The sequence below is a fragment of the Hemicordylus capensis genome, chromosome 6 (assembly GCF_027244095.1).
Source record: "Hemicordylus capensis ecotype Gifberg chromosome 6, rHemCap1.1.pri, whole genome shotgun sequence".
In the NCBI taxonomy this organism is placed as follows: Eukaryota; Metazoa; Chordata; class Lepidosauria; order Squamata; family Cordylidae; genus Hemicordylus; species Hemicordylus capensis.
The window spans coordinates 36,074,447-36,091,178 of NC_069662.1; the positions used below are offsets into that span (position 1 = coordinate 36,074,447).

The window sequence follows — 16,732 nt, forward strand, 5'->3', positions numbered from 1 at the left end:
GAAACTGTTATTATGACCAAGTGGATCCTGCTAGCAGCAATCTGAATATCATCTGAGCATAAATGTGAAAAGACAGAAAGGGGGAGAAAAGGAGAAAAAGAAGGTCAGATCCAGGATGGCAAAGGTAAACTACCCCCCCCTAAGGAAAACTGGGTGCCATGCGGCAGGCTGTGGTCAAAGGCTTGTGTTAGTCTGGAAAGGTTGGAAAATTCGTATTACAACAGATGGGTGAGAGGGCATTGCCTGGACTATGATGATTTTCCAAATGCAGAGTTTCCCTGACAATCACAGTTTGGAACTTTCAGAACTTTGGCTTTCATTTCATTCAAGCCTAGTCCTTATGACAGAGAGATGTTTGGGACTTCACAGACAGTAACGTGTCCTGGGGAGCAAAGGTTCTGTAGCCCACGGGGCTACTTCTCACATCTTCATGACTTTCAGTCATGTTTTTCTTTCCATTTAAACTTCCCTTCCACAGTTTATACCAAATTTAAGGAAGGTGTTCAGAATCACTTTATCTCGGTCATTGACCAGACAAGACAACATCACAAGAATACATTTCGAGATTTGCAGACAATATAGCAGAACTTGGCCACCCACCGAATCAGAAATCATAGCATTAAAACTGGACAGCAAGAAATCAAGATAAAAGTCATCAGTATGGCCTATTCAAAATTGTTGAGATAAAATTTGTACGGATATCCTTGTAAAAGCCACAAAATAAGATTGACATGGGCGGTGGATTCAATAGTGCCTGAGCCGCAGGGGCATAATTGCAAAGAGTATGGAATCCCCTTAAACTTCCCCTCTAAAACAGCTATAGCAAGAGCATTGAGAGTTAGAGCACGCTTAAATTTTGGGATTCATATGTTAAGTAGTCAGCAGGTTTCAGATTAAAAAGCTGATTACCCATGTACAAGCCTCTCAGTATTCTAGCTGCTTCGCCTTGTAATTAGGTATTGAGAATGCACTGTTTAATGGCCCTCGTGCCTTGGAGATGTCCAAGCCTAATAAGTTCAACCTGCAGGAGCCCATAATGTTGTAATTTAGTTTTAACCATCAGCTTCCATTTTGAATTAAACCCATCAGTCAATGTTAATGAAGCCAAACCCACTTGAGAGAAATAGAGTTTTAACCAAAGGGTAATGCACCGCCAATAGCCAAATTCCAGAGTGGTGACTCCTGCCTCCCGTCTGAGAACGGAGTTTGAAACACAGCAAGGCACCTGGAATATGGATCTAAGGAATCCTGTTTGTATAGCTTCCACGGGGGTAAAGTTGCCAAAGTGGCCCAACTGGGCTCCATACATAAGCTGTGGATATACTTTAGCTACAAAAAGTTTAATAGCTGCAGGAATGAATGAGGTGCCCCTCATGTAATGGAAAGATTTAATTGAATTTGTCGATTGTTGGGAAGGAAAGTTTTTATTCAACATAATTTGCATCACCAGTTGTTTGGTGGGAAAATGAGCTGGGTTTATATGATGTAGATAATAATTATATTTTTAGTTTCTGTCTGGGATAGCAGGAGCTGCCTTACACTGTATCCAACCAAAAATAGCTCACCCAGTAAATATGGTTATATCACTCAGTACGGTATTCTCTCACTGCTAGTAAAGTAAAGTGTGCCACCAAGTTGGTGTCGACTCCTGGCGCCCACAGAGCCCTGTGGTTTTCTTTTGGTAAAATACAGGAGGGGTTAACCATTGCCTCATCCCGCACAGTGTGAGATTATGCCTTTCAGCATCTTCCTAGATTGCTGCTGCCCAATATAGGTGTTTCCCATAGTCTGGGAAACATACCAGCGGGGATTCGAACCAGCAACCTTCTGCTTGTTCTCCATAATCCTTCCCAGATAAAATCCCTTACCGAAGGTGAACGTGCTCTGCCATTGAGGGGTGCTCTAAGGAGGCACTGAGCAGGTGTGGGTGTGGTTGCTGCCACCTAACACCCTTCCCCATTTTAAAATATTCTGGTCCATCACAAGGTGAGATTCTGAGAGCTTCCTTAGCATTCCCCCCCACCCTGCCATCAAAAGGCCCTTGACTTTAGCTGTTCTTGTAGACCGAGACAGTGGATGATAGAGGAGAAATGATGGAGGCGGGATAGACCAAATCAATCAATCAATCGGCCTTAGTGTTTGACAGAGCACGTTTTGAGAAACATTTCTTTCTCCCCACACAGGTCACCACCATGCAGGGTGTGATGCTTATTCTGTCTCATGCCATGATCACCCTACTGCTACCCCTTCTTCATGCTACCCCACTTCCCACCAACACTAGTGCCCTCCTCAACACCTCTGAGGTCCTCTGCACTGAAGATCTGCTAGGGGACAGGGAGCAGTTCTTTCCACAGGCCATCTTCTCTCGACTTGAGCCTACCGTGCGGCCTTTGGTGGAGAACTCCACTGTCCAGGCAGAGAAGCCAGTGTGTGATACTGTAAGTCACTGGGTAGCAGACAAGCATACGGCTTTGGACATCCGTGGCGACAATGTGACAGTGCTTTCTGAGGTCCAGACACCCAAAGGCCGGCTTAGGCAGTATTTCTTTGAGACCAAATGTAAAGCCACCGCAGGCGGCTGCCGCGGGGTGGACCGACGTCTCTGGATCTCTGAGTGCAAGACGAAACAGTCCTTTGTGCAGGCGCTCACTGCAGATTCTCACAACATTGTGGCCTGGCGCTGGATAAGGATCGACACTTCATGCATCTGCGCTCTGCAACCTGTCCACCCAGACCAGCTGGATGTAAGGCAGTAGCAGGGACGCAGCAAGGTTGGAGTGGGCCCAGAGACAAGATTTTAAAATGCCTCCCCCACATCATCCTAAATTATTTTTTTAAAGGCTTTGTAAATTGTGGACGATGCAAGTCAGTTAATGGTACTAGAGAAAGACATGCTGTTCTGGTAGCTCCAGGTCTTACCACTCACATCAATTTCGGAGGATAAATACAACTGAAGGAAGCCTGGGCGGTTGTGCGGCTGGGGGAGTCAGTCATGTGACTTGCCTCGGGGGGGGGGCCTCCAAGGCAGTGGGCCCCCAGACAACTGTCTTCCCTTGCCCTATTATAGTTACGCCCCTGGGCAGTAGAGGGGGTGGTGGGGAGAAAGGTGCAGTCCGTGTGGTCATTTCTGGCTGGCTGAAGCATGTCTATTTCCCTCGCACCACCACAGCACAGGACATGTTAGCATGGACTAGTGTGGCCCCTAGATCCAACATGGGTTATCATTGGCTAGGGCAGTGGTCTTCACTATTTTTCAAGCAGGGGCCTCTATGGCAAGCAAAGAAACAAACAAAAAACTTCCAAATGAGAGCCATTCCCCACTGTGCTGACCTCTGCACAGTAATGCACTTTTCTTGGTGCTGGGAGGGCCCTTTACGAGCTCTAGGAGGAAAGAATGGAGAAGGGCTACACTCCCAGCACACCAAGCAAGCCTTCCAAGATGGTGCAGGGAGGGACTCAAGAGGGCTCCATTTCCTTTAAAGGAGCCCCCCCCGCCCGTGTTGGGCAAAACACAGCACTGCATCATGGTGGGAATGCTTGCCTCCACAGGGTGCCAGAGAGACTGTGCAGAGTATTCAGCTTTGGGCACAGCTTTACACAGGCCTAATAAACAATCAGGGAGCCTTAATTTAGGGTGGACAGGAGCTGCCACTGGCCCCTGGGCCTTATAACGAAGAACACTGACCTAGGGGGCACGTGCAGTCCTCCCCCCCAATGACCAGGAAGCAAAGCAGCATGGCCTCTCCTGATTGACTCCACAGGTGCTCCACAGGTGTGTAAGCCAGGGTTACACACGTCCTGCATAAGCTGAGGGCGCCCCCTAGAATGCAGAGTGTTTTCCTTCACCTCATCTCAGAAGTAGTTCAATAACTGAAACTCATCCACCACATTAATGTGATCTTCACATTACGGAACCTCTCCAGGGGCGGAGCCACCACTGAGCAAATGGGTTCAAAGAACCTGGGCCACTGCCAATCAGGGGCCATGCCTGGTGCCCCAGCCACACCCCCTGCATCTGACATCAATTGAAGGGGGTGTGGCAGGGGTGTGCCGGTAGGTGGTTGGCTCCCTCTGCCAGCGAACCTCTCACAAGCTTCTGAGGAATCCCAGCGTTCGTATGATAATAGCTTGAAAGGCACACACTGGACAAATCCTTCCGCCACCCGTTTTGCTGTTGATATCGTAAGGCCTCTATAAAACTAAACTGCATGAAGGCAGTGTGGAGAGTCTTATGAAATGTGTTTTCTCGTCCTTTGGTATGGGAACCGTTTGATGAGATGTTAGTACACTTCAAAGTGACCATTTTTATGCAGAAACATTGACCCTTCTCTCATCTTCCTGGCCCATCTGTCCCTTTGATGTGATAAACTCACTTTAGATCTAGACTTCTTAATCCAATGAGGAGCCAAGACTGTGGTGCCTGAGGCAAAGTGCCAAATGCTGACTTGGGGAGGCGGGTATATGTGTGAATATGTGTGAATATGGCTGTACCTGCATTAATTTCAAAAGAAAACCTGAGTCCAAGCTCCCCGAAATGCAAGACATGAATAGGAAGTGTATTGCTGTACCTGTGTTCAGCATAATATGTGAATAACTGTACCTGCATACAGATCTGTATTTGTATACATTGATTGTACACAGATTGTGCGAGTGTTGAACATAACATGTGAAGAGTGCCAGAATCTGGTTTAGATAGTAGGGCTGGCTTGTCCTGCATATAGAAACAAACTTAAATCTTTTGATTGCCCACCCCCCCGCCCTGTTAAGAATCTGTGTTATCTGATAATTTCCTTTTTCTCTGTGTGTATTTCATAAACATGTTTTCCTGTATCAAATGCTGCTCTAAACTGGGGTGAATCTGCAAGCTCTCCAAACCTACCTACTTGTCAAACTGGAGACGACCAGTTCTATCTGCTGCTTTCCTAGTTAGTTCTATCCAGCTTTCCTAACGCCTCTCAGTCCCAACAAGCTACATTTTACGCACATAAACTTCCTCCTCCCGCTTCCAATTCCCCCCAACGTTGCTCTGAGGAATCCCCACAACCTCTAAGAAGGAAAGTGTTGTCTGGGCCTGAGTGCCCCCTGATGGCTAAAAGTGGAATTGCAAGGCTTTATTGCCTGACGACCATGTTTTTCAAGGAAAGTTTATTCACCTCCTATTTTTCCATTCTCTGTAACGTGAAATATTATCTAATAAAACGTTAATCTGAGAGAGGGATGTAGTGAAAACGATTCTGCAACTGGTTCCTACTTCCGTATTCACCACAGAGACAAAGAGAAAGATGTATGAGCAAGAACCTGAATAGAAAACTTAAATTTTCATGCCCATGCACCCCAAAATAAGCTTTGAGTTATCACATATCATAAATACCTGTTACAGGAAGACTATTCTCTACGGAATGCACACGGTTTCAGCCCAATCCAAGGAGGTATTTTTGCGCAAAATGCGTTGAAACGAGATATCCTCAAGCAACCCTTACACATAAGGAACTGGGGATATTAAACCACCACCAACAAACCTCTGAGTCCCCCAGTAATACACCCACTGGACCAGAAGATTCTCCCATACAGAAACCAATTTCAAAACCCACACAGAAACCAATTTCAGTACCGTAGTAATTGGTGAAAACAAAATCTTCCCAGTTTTGCTAAATTAATTAACCCCGTAACATTTCAGGAAGGAACTCATAATTCCAACTCACTCAAACCTGTGGCAATACAATCAAACTCACTGAACACAGTGGAACTTTATTCTGACGCTGAGTATACATGGATAGGACTCAAAGCTGCACAGGACTGAAGTTACGGTCAGGCATTGCCTTCGACACTTCACTGAATATCTATTGAGCAGTAGCAATTCCTTCTTGCGAACCCAGGAGTCCTGGCATCGCACTCCCTCCCCACTCCGACCCACAGTAGAACCTTGGTGTCGAACCCGGGGCGGGGGGGACGCCGGGCTGCTAAGCGTTCTATTTCCATGGCAACCTTTGTCACAAACGTTCTGCTCGTCCCGCCCCTTTTCGGGCGCCGCTGGTAGCAGGCGTCGCAGTCTCTGCAAGCAACCATGTCCAAAAAGCAGAATCGGGGATGGCGGGCACTTTCTCCGGCTTCCCCTTCGGCTGGGAGGTGGATTCTGGGGTGCAGGCGCCCGCCCAGGGACGCAGGCAAGACTGGAGACTGACTAGCAGCGGAGTGGGGCTCAACTATCGCCCCCCATTACCCTTTCCGCCGCCCTATGCACGAGTGAGTAAATTCCAAAACCCTGAAAAGAGTGAGTTTCGGACTGGGGGCTGCTTGGTTCCGTTTGCATTCGTGGGAATCTGGTTTCGCGGTGGGGTAGAGTTGATCTAGGATTTCTGGACTTTCGGCAAAAAGGCACTAGCAAAGACTAGTCATGTCTAGGTCCCGGACGCCTGGGTCCTCAGACTGGAGGAGGGGAGTGGGGTCGATTGGGGGCCAAGACACCTGGGTTGTATTTGCGGGCGTGCACCCGCCGCTTTTCTCGGCTGTTCTTCCCATGTGTGCTCTTCTCACTCCCCCCCCCCCCGCTCGTCACTAGTCGACGCTCCACGAGCCCCTGCCCCCCGCCTCTGAGAACGTGTGGCGAGATGAGGTCATTCCACGGCTGGCTACCACCACACAACTCGCCCACGACAAGAAGACCCATGGGGGAGTTCTGAGTCAGCCCCGGCACTCTGTCGCCGCCCTGCACTGGGAAGTCCTTTACAATAAAGATTTGAGAGAGAAGGTAAGCGGGCATTTGAGGGGAGAGGGGCGGCTCTGGGCGCTTGCTTGGTGCAGAAAATGGGGTAAAAGAGGGAGGAGATTGGCCTTGCTAGGAAAGGAATGAGTAGGATCCCATTGGGCTGTACAAGGTACAGGGGCAGGAGCGTAGCAAGGTTGGAGTGGGCCCCGAGACAAGATTTTAAAATGCCCTCCCCTCACTGAAGCTCAGCTCATGAAGTAAAGAAATGAGGCTGAATAGTGGTAACAATATATAAACCTATGTGCCACAATAGAACATCATCCTAAATTATTTTTAAAAGGTTTTGTAAATTGTGGACGATGCAAGTTATTTAATGGTACTAGAGAAAGACATGCTGTTTTGGTAGCTCCAGGTCTTAACACTCACATCAGTTTCGGAGGATGAATACAACTGAAGGAAGTCCAGGCGGGTGCGTGGCTAGAGGAGTCAGTCATGTGACTTGCCTCTGGGGGGGCAAGGCAGTGGGCCCCCCCAGACAACTGTCTCCCCTTGCCCTATTATAGTTACACCCCTGTTCAGGGGTGTAGCTATAATTGAATGGATGGGTTCAAAGAACCTGGGCCACCCATCTCCAGAAGACCCTCCATCTCCACCCTTCCTTATTTTCTTCAGGAGAGGGGCAAACATGGGTCTCCTCTCCCTTAGGTACTGGGATCCCAGTGCATACGTTCCCACTGAAATTAATAGGACTTATATTCACCATGTCTTAGTCCCATTGAAACCAGCGGGCCTTCAGCTGGTTATAACAAATCTGTGTCATTGATTTCAGTGGTGCTTAGTTGTGACTAACAACTCTGCATGCTTGCTGTCCAGTTATTTTCAGTGAGTTTATCCATTATAGCAAAAACCATAAAGGATTTTGCGGCACTATAAAGACTTACAGATTTATTGTAGCACAAATGTTCATGAACTACCATCCGCTTCATCAGATGCAACTATGCATGTTTACTCAAGAGTAATTCACACTGAGTTCATGGAGTTACTCCCAAGTAAGCAGGGCTGTCCTTAGATAGGTCTGGCAGGGTACAGGGGCTGGGGCAAATCAGCCAGTGTGGGGCCCCTTCCAGTTAATTTTAATGGGGGTTAAAAGAGCAGGGCCTGGGGCGGTCGCCCTGCTTGCCCCTGTTGCCCTAAGGACAGCCCTGCAAGTAAGTGTGCTTAGGATTCATCCAGAGAGAAGGTGGCTATTGGGAGCAGAGACTCCTGGATTGTTTGCAAAGGGAGTGTAGCCCAAGGCAGGAACTGAGCAGACTTCAGGCTTGTGGGCTCGAGGCTCATCAACCAGGGGCAGTTCCTGCCTGAGGCAGGTGAGGCGATGGCCTCTGGTGGCCTCCTTTAAGAGAGAAAGCACCCTCTCTTAAGAGCTCCAGGAAGAAAGCACTGGGAAGAGCTACAGCGCCCAGCATTTCAAGCAAGCCTTCCAAGATGGTGCAGGGACTCAAGAGGACTCCATTTTAGGGATGTGCCCGGAACCAGCTGGCCTGGTTCGGTTGGAGACCGGACCAGCCTCAAACCCAACCGGGCCAGTTTGGGGGGGTTCGTGATCTTAAAATTCTTTAATTATTATTTTTTAACCTTTTACTCCCCTCAGGGGAGTTCCTGGAGGCAGCAGGGGGTGTCCGCGGAGGTTGCCCCTCCTTCCGCCAGCCTTCTAAATCACCCCCTCGCCCAGTTCGGGCACTCTTCGGCCAGTTTTCGGCCTTCACCCAGCAGCCATGTTGGGGGCGGGGCGTCTGCGCACATGGCCTCTGCATGGCCCCACGCAGAGGCCATGTGCACAGGCACCCAGCCCCCAACATGGCCGCTGGGTGAAGGCCGAAAACCAACCAAAGAGCGCCTGAAATGGGCGAGGGGGTGATTTAGAAGGCTGGCGGAGGGAGGAGGAACCTCTGCGGACAAACATACACCCCCGCCTCCAGGAACTCTGCCAAGGGGAGTAAAAGGTAATAATAATAATAATAATAATGTTTTTTTTTAATTTAAAATTGTGAACCCCCTGAACTTCGGGTGTTTGTGTGTTGTTTGACCCTGAACTGTCGAACCCCCGAACTGAACCCTCAAACTGGTTTGCATATCCCTACCCCGTTTCCCTTAAAGGAGCCCCACTCCCAGCTCTGGGCACAGCACAGCACCACACAGTAAGAATGGTCATCTCCACATGGTGCCAGGGGGACCGTGCAATGTATTCAGCTTTAGCGAAAGCCTTGCACAGGCCCAATAAGCAATTAGGGAGCCACACTTAGGGTAGTGGAAGGGCACCCCTGGCCCCCTTGCCTTACAATGCAGAACACTAGCATAAGCCATTCACCTCAAGCATTTGCCACTTTTGCTGAATGGCAACAAACCTCTGCCTCTCCGTCACGTCTCCTACCCGAGCCAGAGGAGGAGGGGGAGTTCACTGGGGTTGAATCCTTGACAATAAGGGATTCAAAGTAGGCTGCCACCATCCACTTTATTTTGATGTGGGGAAACCTACGCTTTATAGAAGGTTCCTGGCGGGTGGGTGGAAAGTGGCATAACCCTCCCAAAAGGCCTGAGCAGTCCTAGGCTTTCAGAGGCATAGCAATAGCAATAGCACTTACATTTATATACCACTTTATAGCCGGAGCTTTCTAAGCGGTTTACAATGATGTAGCATATTGCCCCCAACATTCTGGGTACTCATTTTACCGACCTCAGAAGGATGGAAGGCTGAGTCAACCTTGAGCCCCTTCGTCAGGATTGAACTTGCAACCTTCTGGTTACAGGGCGGCAGTTTTACCACTGCACCACCAGGGGCTCTTAGGGCATGTGACCAAAGCAAACCCAAATGAAAATGGCACACTTAACCAACAAGGGTTTGTTATTAGATTTAAAGAAAAGGTTTGCAAACTGAAAAATTATAAGAGAGAGTTTTTATTAACTTAGGCAACACAGATTTCAAGTAACACAGAAAAGAAAAATAATTTCCCCAATGCATCTAGCGACACTGGTCTTTACTACACACAGGCTGTGGCCTTCCCACATCTCCAGCAGCTCAGCCTGCTGCTGCCTTGGGGCCCTTCTGGGACAGACTGAACTCACAGACCAACACTTTCTCCTCTCCAGTAGGTGGCTGAGCCAGAAATCCCTGCCCAGTCCACTGGATTGGTCCTTTGGGTTTGAATTTCCCAGGCTTTTTTCCTTGTTAGGAAAGGCCCACCTTTCCTAGCGGTTGCTCTAGTGAGGCCTAATCCTCCCACAAAAGCCTTCCCATCGCTAGGGCAGGGTGGCTTGTTGCTGTTCCCTTCATGTGGTAAATGCATGGCAAGAAGCCAGCGCTGACCAGAGCCAGGTGCAACATTGTGGGTGGAACCGAATGCAGAATAGTGGCTCAAAGGATGAAATGAATGGTCTGCTGCACCCCGTGACACACACTGCGATGAACTGCATATTGACACACAGATCTGCATTTGAGTCACTGCTTAGAATGCCAGCAGCTGCTGTCTCTCAGCCTATCCAGTCTCTACCCTGAAATCTCCGGGACACTTCCACATGGTGATATATTCCAACCTAAGGGCAAATTTCAACAATATATAAGAAATCCACACAATATACAGGACTTCACATAATGTTGTTAGTGCAATCTAAATGAATTCTGTCTCTTCCACCCCACCCACAAGTTAGAATTTAAAAAGTTTGGAAAAACACTATTCAGAGATTGCCAGCAGATGGTGCAAAGAATATAATGTGATGTTCTCGGACAGTGTGTGCTTTTATTTATTTGTCATAATGTGCCCTGAAGTTGGAATGATGCATGGTGTGAAGAGAGTGATCGAATGTTTTCTCCCTTTCTCACAACATTACAACCAAGGATCACCCCATGAAACTGATTGCCAGGAAGTTTAGGACCAAGAGAAGGAAGCAGTTTTTCACACAGCACATAATTAACCTATGGAGTTCTCTGCCACATGATATGGTGATGGCCACCAGCCTGTATGACTTTAAAAGGGGCAGGTCTATCAGTGAATGGCTACTAGTCTGTCTATAGGCCACCTGCAGCCTCAGAGGGAAGATGCCTCTAAATATCAGTTGCAGGGGAGCCACAGCAGGAGAGAGGGCATGCCCTCACCTCTTGCCTGTGAGCTTCCCAGAAGCATCTGGGGGCTACTGTTGGAAACAGGATGCTGAACTAAATGGGCCTTGAGTCTGATCCAGCAGGGATGTTCTTAATATATCGCTGTTTGGAAGAGCCCCCGAAAGAAGGATGGGATGATGTAACAAATAAACTTACAGAAGATAGAGCACCCTCTTTTTTTTTTTTTTGCACCAGAGGGCACCCTTGTCCAGCTACAACCACCAGTCTCTTCTCATTATAATTCCCCTTCTCCATGCTTCTCTTCTCTCCCCTATAGCTGAAGCTGAGAGCATGGAGGTTCCCACTGACTATGGGCAACCAAAAGAGCGAAATGAGAGACCGCTTCCCTGGCTGGCCCAACCTGCCACATGACCCCACCTTTCATGCTGGTCCTCAGCCATTCGGGCTGGCTGCTCATCACGAGAATGGTGCATCTAAGGTATCTAGTATCCTCAGGGCAGCGAGGGAAGACTGTATTGCTGTGCTTATGAAAGGAGAGCTGGTCTTATAGTAGCAAGCATGACTTGTCACCTTAGCTAAGCAGGGTCCACCCTGGTTGCATTTGAATGGGAGACTAGAAGTATGAGCACTGTAAGATATTCCCCTTAGGGGTGGAGCCACTCTGGGAAGAGTATCTAGGTTTCAAGCTCCCTCTCTGGTTTCTCCAAGATAGGGCTGAGAGAGATTCCTGCCTGCATCCTTGGAGAAGCCACTGCCAGTCTGTGTAGAGAATACTGAGCTAGATAGACCTTTTGAATTTGTGACTACATCCCTGGCTAGTGGCAACATGTTTCTGCATGCACCACAACATAGCACACCATCTGCTGTGTGAGACCTGTTCCTTGTATATTTTGCCGGGAACTTTTGCACAAGAAGGCAACTTCAGACATCCCCATGACTTTGTGTGGCTACTTTACCATCTTGCACAACTTCAGCCCTTGAGCGGTTGGTGAACTAGAACTCCCAGCATCCCCAGCCACAGTGGCCAGAAATCAGGGATGATGGGAGTTGTAGTCCAACAACAGCTGGAGGGCTGAAGCTGTGCAGCCTGGCACTAGCACAGCTTTGTTGCACAAGCACAGCAATACAGTCTGGATGTCAGCCAATATGTCCATAAAATGGGACAGATTATTATTCAGGCTTGGTATCTCTTTATTTAAAATTTATATCCCATCTTCCTGACTACACCCACAGCAGCTTACAACAATGAGAGTAAAACAGTAAAAGCAAGAATTAATTGGTCTTCCAGGGAAAGGGAAGGGAAGGGAAGGGAATCAGGGGAAGAAGAGTCTGTGCCCTTTGCCCTCTTTATTCTCATCAGACTTGTGCTGTGGATTCTTGACATTTTTAAACAATTTCCAATCTTAGTATCAAGACTAAAGCTTCTTCCTTGTCCTTTCCCCCTCTCACCTTGGTTTTTGGTATTCCTTTCTGTTTTGCTGGTGTGTCACACTGTGTGTGTATGTGAGAGATGGAGGCTAGGATTAAGTTGGGGTGAGCCCTCTCTGCCAATTCTTCTGCAATGAAGGGAGGGGCTGGCTGAGAAGTCCAAGACTTCCACCTCCCATGGTGGCCTTTTCCTATTCCTCCCTGCAGAACATTGTGGCTAGTACAGAGAATAAAGCGCTGGTGGGCACCCCCTTCTACGTCCGTGACAAGGCCGTTCTACGACTCAATGAACCCTATATGTCCATCACCACCCAGGACTTCCGGGCCTTCACAGAGTAAGTGGCACATCTATTCTCCTCTTGCCTAGGCTAAAAAGTAGGCTAAAAAATGCTCAAGGCCTGCTTTACTGGACACAAGAATCCCTCGCTCTGAGCTCTGGAAATCTTATTCAGCAGTTTGTCATGCTTCTTTTGTTAAGCAATGCCCATTCAGTGTCAAGATTATTTTTGTAATCGGAGAGACTAGAAACTTGCTTTTTTATAAGAAAGGCAGTTCTTGGGAAGCTGAATTCAGCAGGGAATACCACTTTCTACAGAACATTATTCGTTACATTTCTGTTTTGCCCTTCCTTCAAGGAGCTCAGAGCACCGCACAAGGTCCACCCCCACATTTTATCCTCACAACAACCGGAAATGAGTAGGTTAGGCTGAGTGTGATCGGCCGAGTGTCACCCACTGAGCTTTGCAGATGAGTGGGGATTTGAATCCAGGTTTTTCCACTCCAAGTCAGGCATTCTAACCACTACATCACAGTGACCTGTAGCAGGACATGCATGGCCTTATCTGTTAAATTCTGCCCAAATATCCCTTTTCTAAGCTACTGGGGTTAATTTCTCTTCCAGAGAAATCAGGAGCTCCAGTTCTACCACTGTTCTCATTCATATTCTCTCTCTCTCTCTCTCTCTCTCTCTCTCTCTCTCTCTCTCTCTCCCCCCTTGTAGGAAGGAACTACAAGGCTATCCGCGGAAGGATGCCCTCACATACTGGCAGTGTGAGGGTTTCCCAAAATGCCGGGGCCATGGCTTGAAGGAGAACCCCCAGGCACGGGATTCCTACCCTCTGATCCGCGTGCCTGGACCAATGCGGGACATCAGTCAGTTCAAGCTCGCCACCCGGGTGCCTCGCCTGGGCCCGAAAACAGCCGCTGTGCCACACCGAGGCCTACTCACTTTGAAACAGGAGTCTTACCAACCACCCCATGACTACAAGCGCACCTGGGACCGCTTCTGCCCAGTAGAGAAGCCACCCACAGTCTCCTGCAAAGTGCCCGTGGTAGAGATCATGTGCGTGCCACACATGTATGAGACGGAGTATAAATGCTATGGAAGCGGCAAATTTGTGCCAGTGTAAAAGGCCGGGTGTGGCAACAGTTCAGGCGTTTTGGCCCCCTCCCTTCTCCCACTCGAAAAATCAGAAAATATATATCTATCACTTGCCCCTTGTGCTCATTTTGCTAAGCGGCCACAGAGCATTACATTTGGAGCCATTTAGAAAAAGACAGAATTTGTGGTGTGTTGTTCTGCAACAATCAATTCCAGATTCACAAGTATCCGATTAGAAGAGGGGTTTTTTTGTTGGTCAGGGGGGTTGTTTGTTATTGTAACTTGTATTTTTAGCTTTAGGACAATATGATCCGAACAGATACACAGGTGGTCCTCGTTATGCATGGGGGTTCCATTCTGGCCTATAACCGTGGATAATGAAACCGAGGATAACGAGATCTTGAGTCAATGGGAAGTAGGGGATTAGGTTCCCTGAGGTTAAAAAAGGGCTAAAAAAAAAGCAGGGAGGAGGTGGAAATAAGATCAATAAAATACTGTACCATGCTCTCCAGGTCTCCAGCTGTCCAGCAATGCCTCCCTAAAACCCCAGTTCCTATGATTTTCGTTGAAAAATCACGGGGGAACATTTTTTTAGAAAGAGCCACAGACTGGCTCCGTGCTGCAAATGGTGGCCAGAAATGACATCAGGAGTAATTTCTGGCCACCCAGGAACCGCACATAGGTGGATTTTGCCTATTTTTTTGAACTGCGAATAATGAGGCCGGGTCTATTTAGCCTGCTGCAGATCCGCAAAACCACAGGTGCGGGGACCGCAGAAAATGAGGACTATCTATAAAAGCTGCACTTCTGTTCAGACTTACCTGGGAGAAAGGCTTGTTGAACTCAAACGTTGGCCATTATGGCTGGGGATGATGGGATTTGGAGTAGTTGTAGATTCAACAAACTATGGTGTGTTATATGAATTACCCCTGCTAACTTGGTAAAGAGGCACCTTTTAACATGGTGATTCTCTTTATTTAGCAGGGGGAGAGTAACTGCCCTATCCACCCCCAGCACAGTACCTCCAGTGACTGTTGCTGGTGTCTCTCATATGTTTCTTTTTAGGTTGTAAGCCCCTTGGGGACAGGGATCCATCTTATTTATTATTTCTCTGTGTAAACTGCCCTGAGCCATTTTTGGAAGGGCGGTATAGAAATCAAATCTAATAATAATAACAACAACAATAATAATAAGGAAATGAAATACATTAACTCCTGCATTCTAGGAGTTATCTCACAGGATTGCTAAGGGGCACAAGAAACACATTGATTCTTAATTTCTGCTGACACTTTCCCTGTTCACATTTGGGTGTTTGAATCCTCATCCTTGCAGAAGTGCTTAGAGTGCTGGGTCCATAGCTAGCTTGAATGCAACAGAGGGAACATGCTAAAAGAGCCAGCGTGGTATAGTGGTCAGAGTGCTGGACTAGGACCAGGGAGACCTGAGTTCAATTCCCCATTCAGCCATGAAACTAGCTGGGTGACTCTGGGCCAGTCACTTCTCTCTCAGCCTAACCTACTTCACAGGGTTGTTGTGAAAGAGAAACTCAAGTATGCAGTACACCACTCTGGGGGAATATAAATGTAATAACTAATAGTAATAATAAACTAGCAGGAACCTACATATGGTCAGTGCAAAAGAGGTGTACATCTGGAATTAGCAACTAATAATATAGCTTGTGTCTTCCACCCTTCTGGCAAATAGCTCATTCCCAGTTTATCCTCATAGCAATATGGGAGGTAGGTTAGGCTGAACAAAGGTGACTACCCAGTTGGATGGAGGCAGATTTCTCAGCTACTACACCTCTTTACTTTTGTCATTTCCGTGTGTTTTTGAGTACAACTCCCTCCATTGGATGCCAGTTGGTGATTTAAGAAGAGTGGGCACAAGCTAGACTGGAATCTACTGGCAAAAGGTCTGGGTGACTTGCAGTAGACCAGCAAGGCTTTTTGTAATCCCAGTATTTTAACAATAGCAATAACAAAAAAGGAGTCCCCCACCCCCCAAAAAAATTAGGATGCTGAAAAGAAAGTCTGAGGGGGAAACAGAGTAGATTTGGGGGTGAAAGGACTGTGCTCCATTCTGAAAACAAAGTTCCAAGCATGTGCACATTAATTTTAAGTGCATGTCTCCCCCCGCCCACCAGCCACCATCAGCCACTATTTTATACATAGCTTTGAGTGGTGAATTTAAAGGTTCTAGTGTAAACAAACAAAAGAAACCTGTAGTGACCATCCTCCCCTCTCCCAAACAGTTAAGCAGAAGTTAACCCTGTCTTGACTGACAGGCTGGTGAACTCTAGGGTTCAGCCAATCAGCACAACAGGTGGGTGGGACCTCGAGGGCTGTTGCCAGGAAGAGGGGAGGTATTTTGTGAGAGAAGAGAAGCTGGGCTGGAGGTGCTCAGAAGGATGTGTGGCCATGGATGATGGCTGCAGCAGAGTGACTCTGCAGATCCTTGAAAGACAGGAGAGCAGGAAGCTTGAATTTTCATCCAGAGTTTGGTGAGTTCAAGGCAAGGAGCCAGGGCTTTGGCTTTGGGAAAATTAACTTAGGGGAAAGTTTGTTTAGTCAGACTGCATTAGAATTTCTGTTTTTTTGGTGTGTCTTTTGCATATTCCTGATAATGTTCTATTATTGCTTACCTGTAACGTAATTGAAATAACGCTAACCTATGCCCATCCTACCTAGGGTGTTGCAAAAGACTCTATAAATATTTAAGCGTGCATTAACACAACCTATTTTTGTAACCTACTAAGTCTTTTTAACTGTATTTAAAAGCTGAGAAAGCCTCAGACGGAAGCAGTCTGTAGTAATTGAATAAAACTGGTTTTTTAGTTCTTTTCTTTTTGCAAGCCTCTCCAAGTTGATCTTTAACTCAGGAAAAAGTGGGGGCCGAAGGGGGATTTTCTCTGGTGCAAACATGTCCTCAGACATTCAGCAGCTATCAGTTTTCTCACCATGTGTAGGCTTGCACATGGAAGCTTTTTGTCCTTGTCCAAGAGCCAAATTAAGAGAGTTTCCCCTGGGATTCCACCCCAAGCCCAGGGAAGTTCAGGCTCTGTCGATAAGAGGGGTGGCGGCGGCAGCCTTTTGAACCT

General features: G+C 47.6%; 2 protein-coding genes across 3 annotated transcripts; both read left to right on the forward strand.

Moving 5' to 3' along the window:
* LOC128328997 (brain-derived neurotrophic factor-like) lies at positions 1-5,210 on the forward strand. The gene is made up of 2 exons (XM_053259344.1): positions 1-124; positions 2,184-5,210. Exons 1-2 carry the CDS (start codon positions 116-118, stop codon positions 2,754-2,756), a joined length of 582 nt encoding a protein of 193 aa, XP_053115319.1. The 5' UTR covers positions 1-115; the 3' UTR covers positions 2,757-5,210.
* Positions 5,211-6,003: 793 nt separating this feature from the next.
* LOC128331557 (uncharacterized) lies at positions 6,004-16,475 on the forward strand. 2 transcript variants are annotated; one of them, XM_053265116.1, is made up of 5 exons: positions 6,005-6,243; positions 6,560-6,748; positions 11,140-11,301; positions 12,459-12,586; positions 13,252-16,475. In XM_053265116.1, exons 1-5 carry the CDS (start codon positions 6,088-6,090, stop codon positions 13,658-13,660), a joined length of 1,044 nt encoding a protein of 347 aa, XP_053121091.1. In that variant the 5' UTR covers positions 6,005-6,087; the 3' UTR covers positions 13,661-16,475. The 2 variants fall into 2 exon arrangements, with proteins under 2 accessions (XP_053121092.1, XP_053121091.1); XM_053265117.1 differs by lacking the exon at positions 11,140-11,301 and having other exon boundaries at positions 6,004-6,243.
* The last annotated feature ends 257 nt before the right edge of the window (positions 16,476-16,732 follow it).

Bases quoted from the DNA above. Each gene is read 5' to 3' on its own strand.
- LOC128331557 (XM_053265116.1), top strand. From the start codon at position 6,088: ATGGCGGGCACTTTCTCCGGCTTCCCCTTCGGCTGGGAGGTGGATTCT. The intron at 6,749-11,139 runs GTAAGCGGGCAT...TCTCCCCTATAG, and splicing joins ATAAAGATTTGAGAGAGAAG to CTGAAGCTGAGAGCATGGAG. The intron at 12,587-13,251 runs GTAAGTGGCACA...CCCCCCTTGTAG, and splicing joins GACTTCCGGGCCTTCACAGA to GAAGGAACTACAAGGCTATC.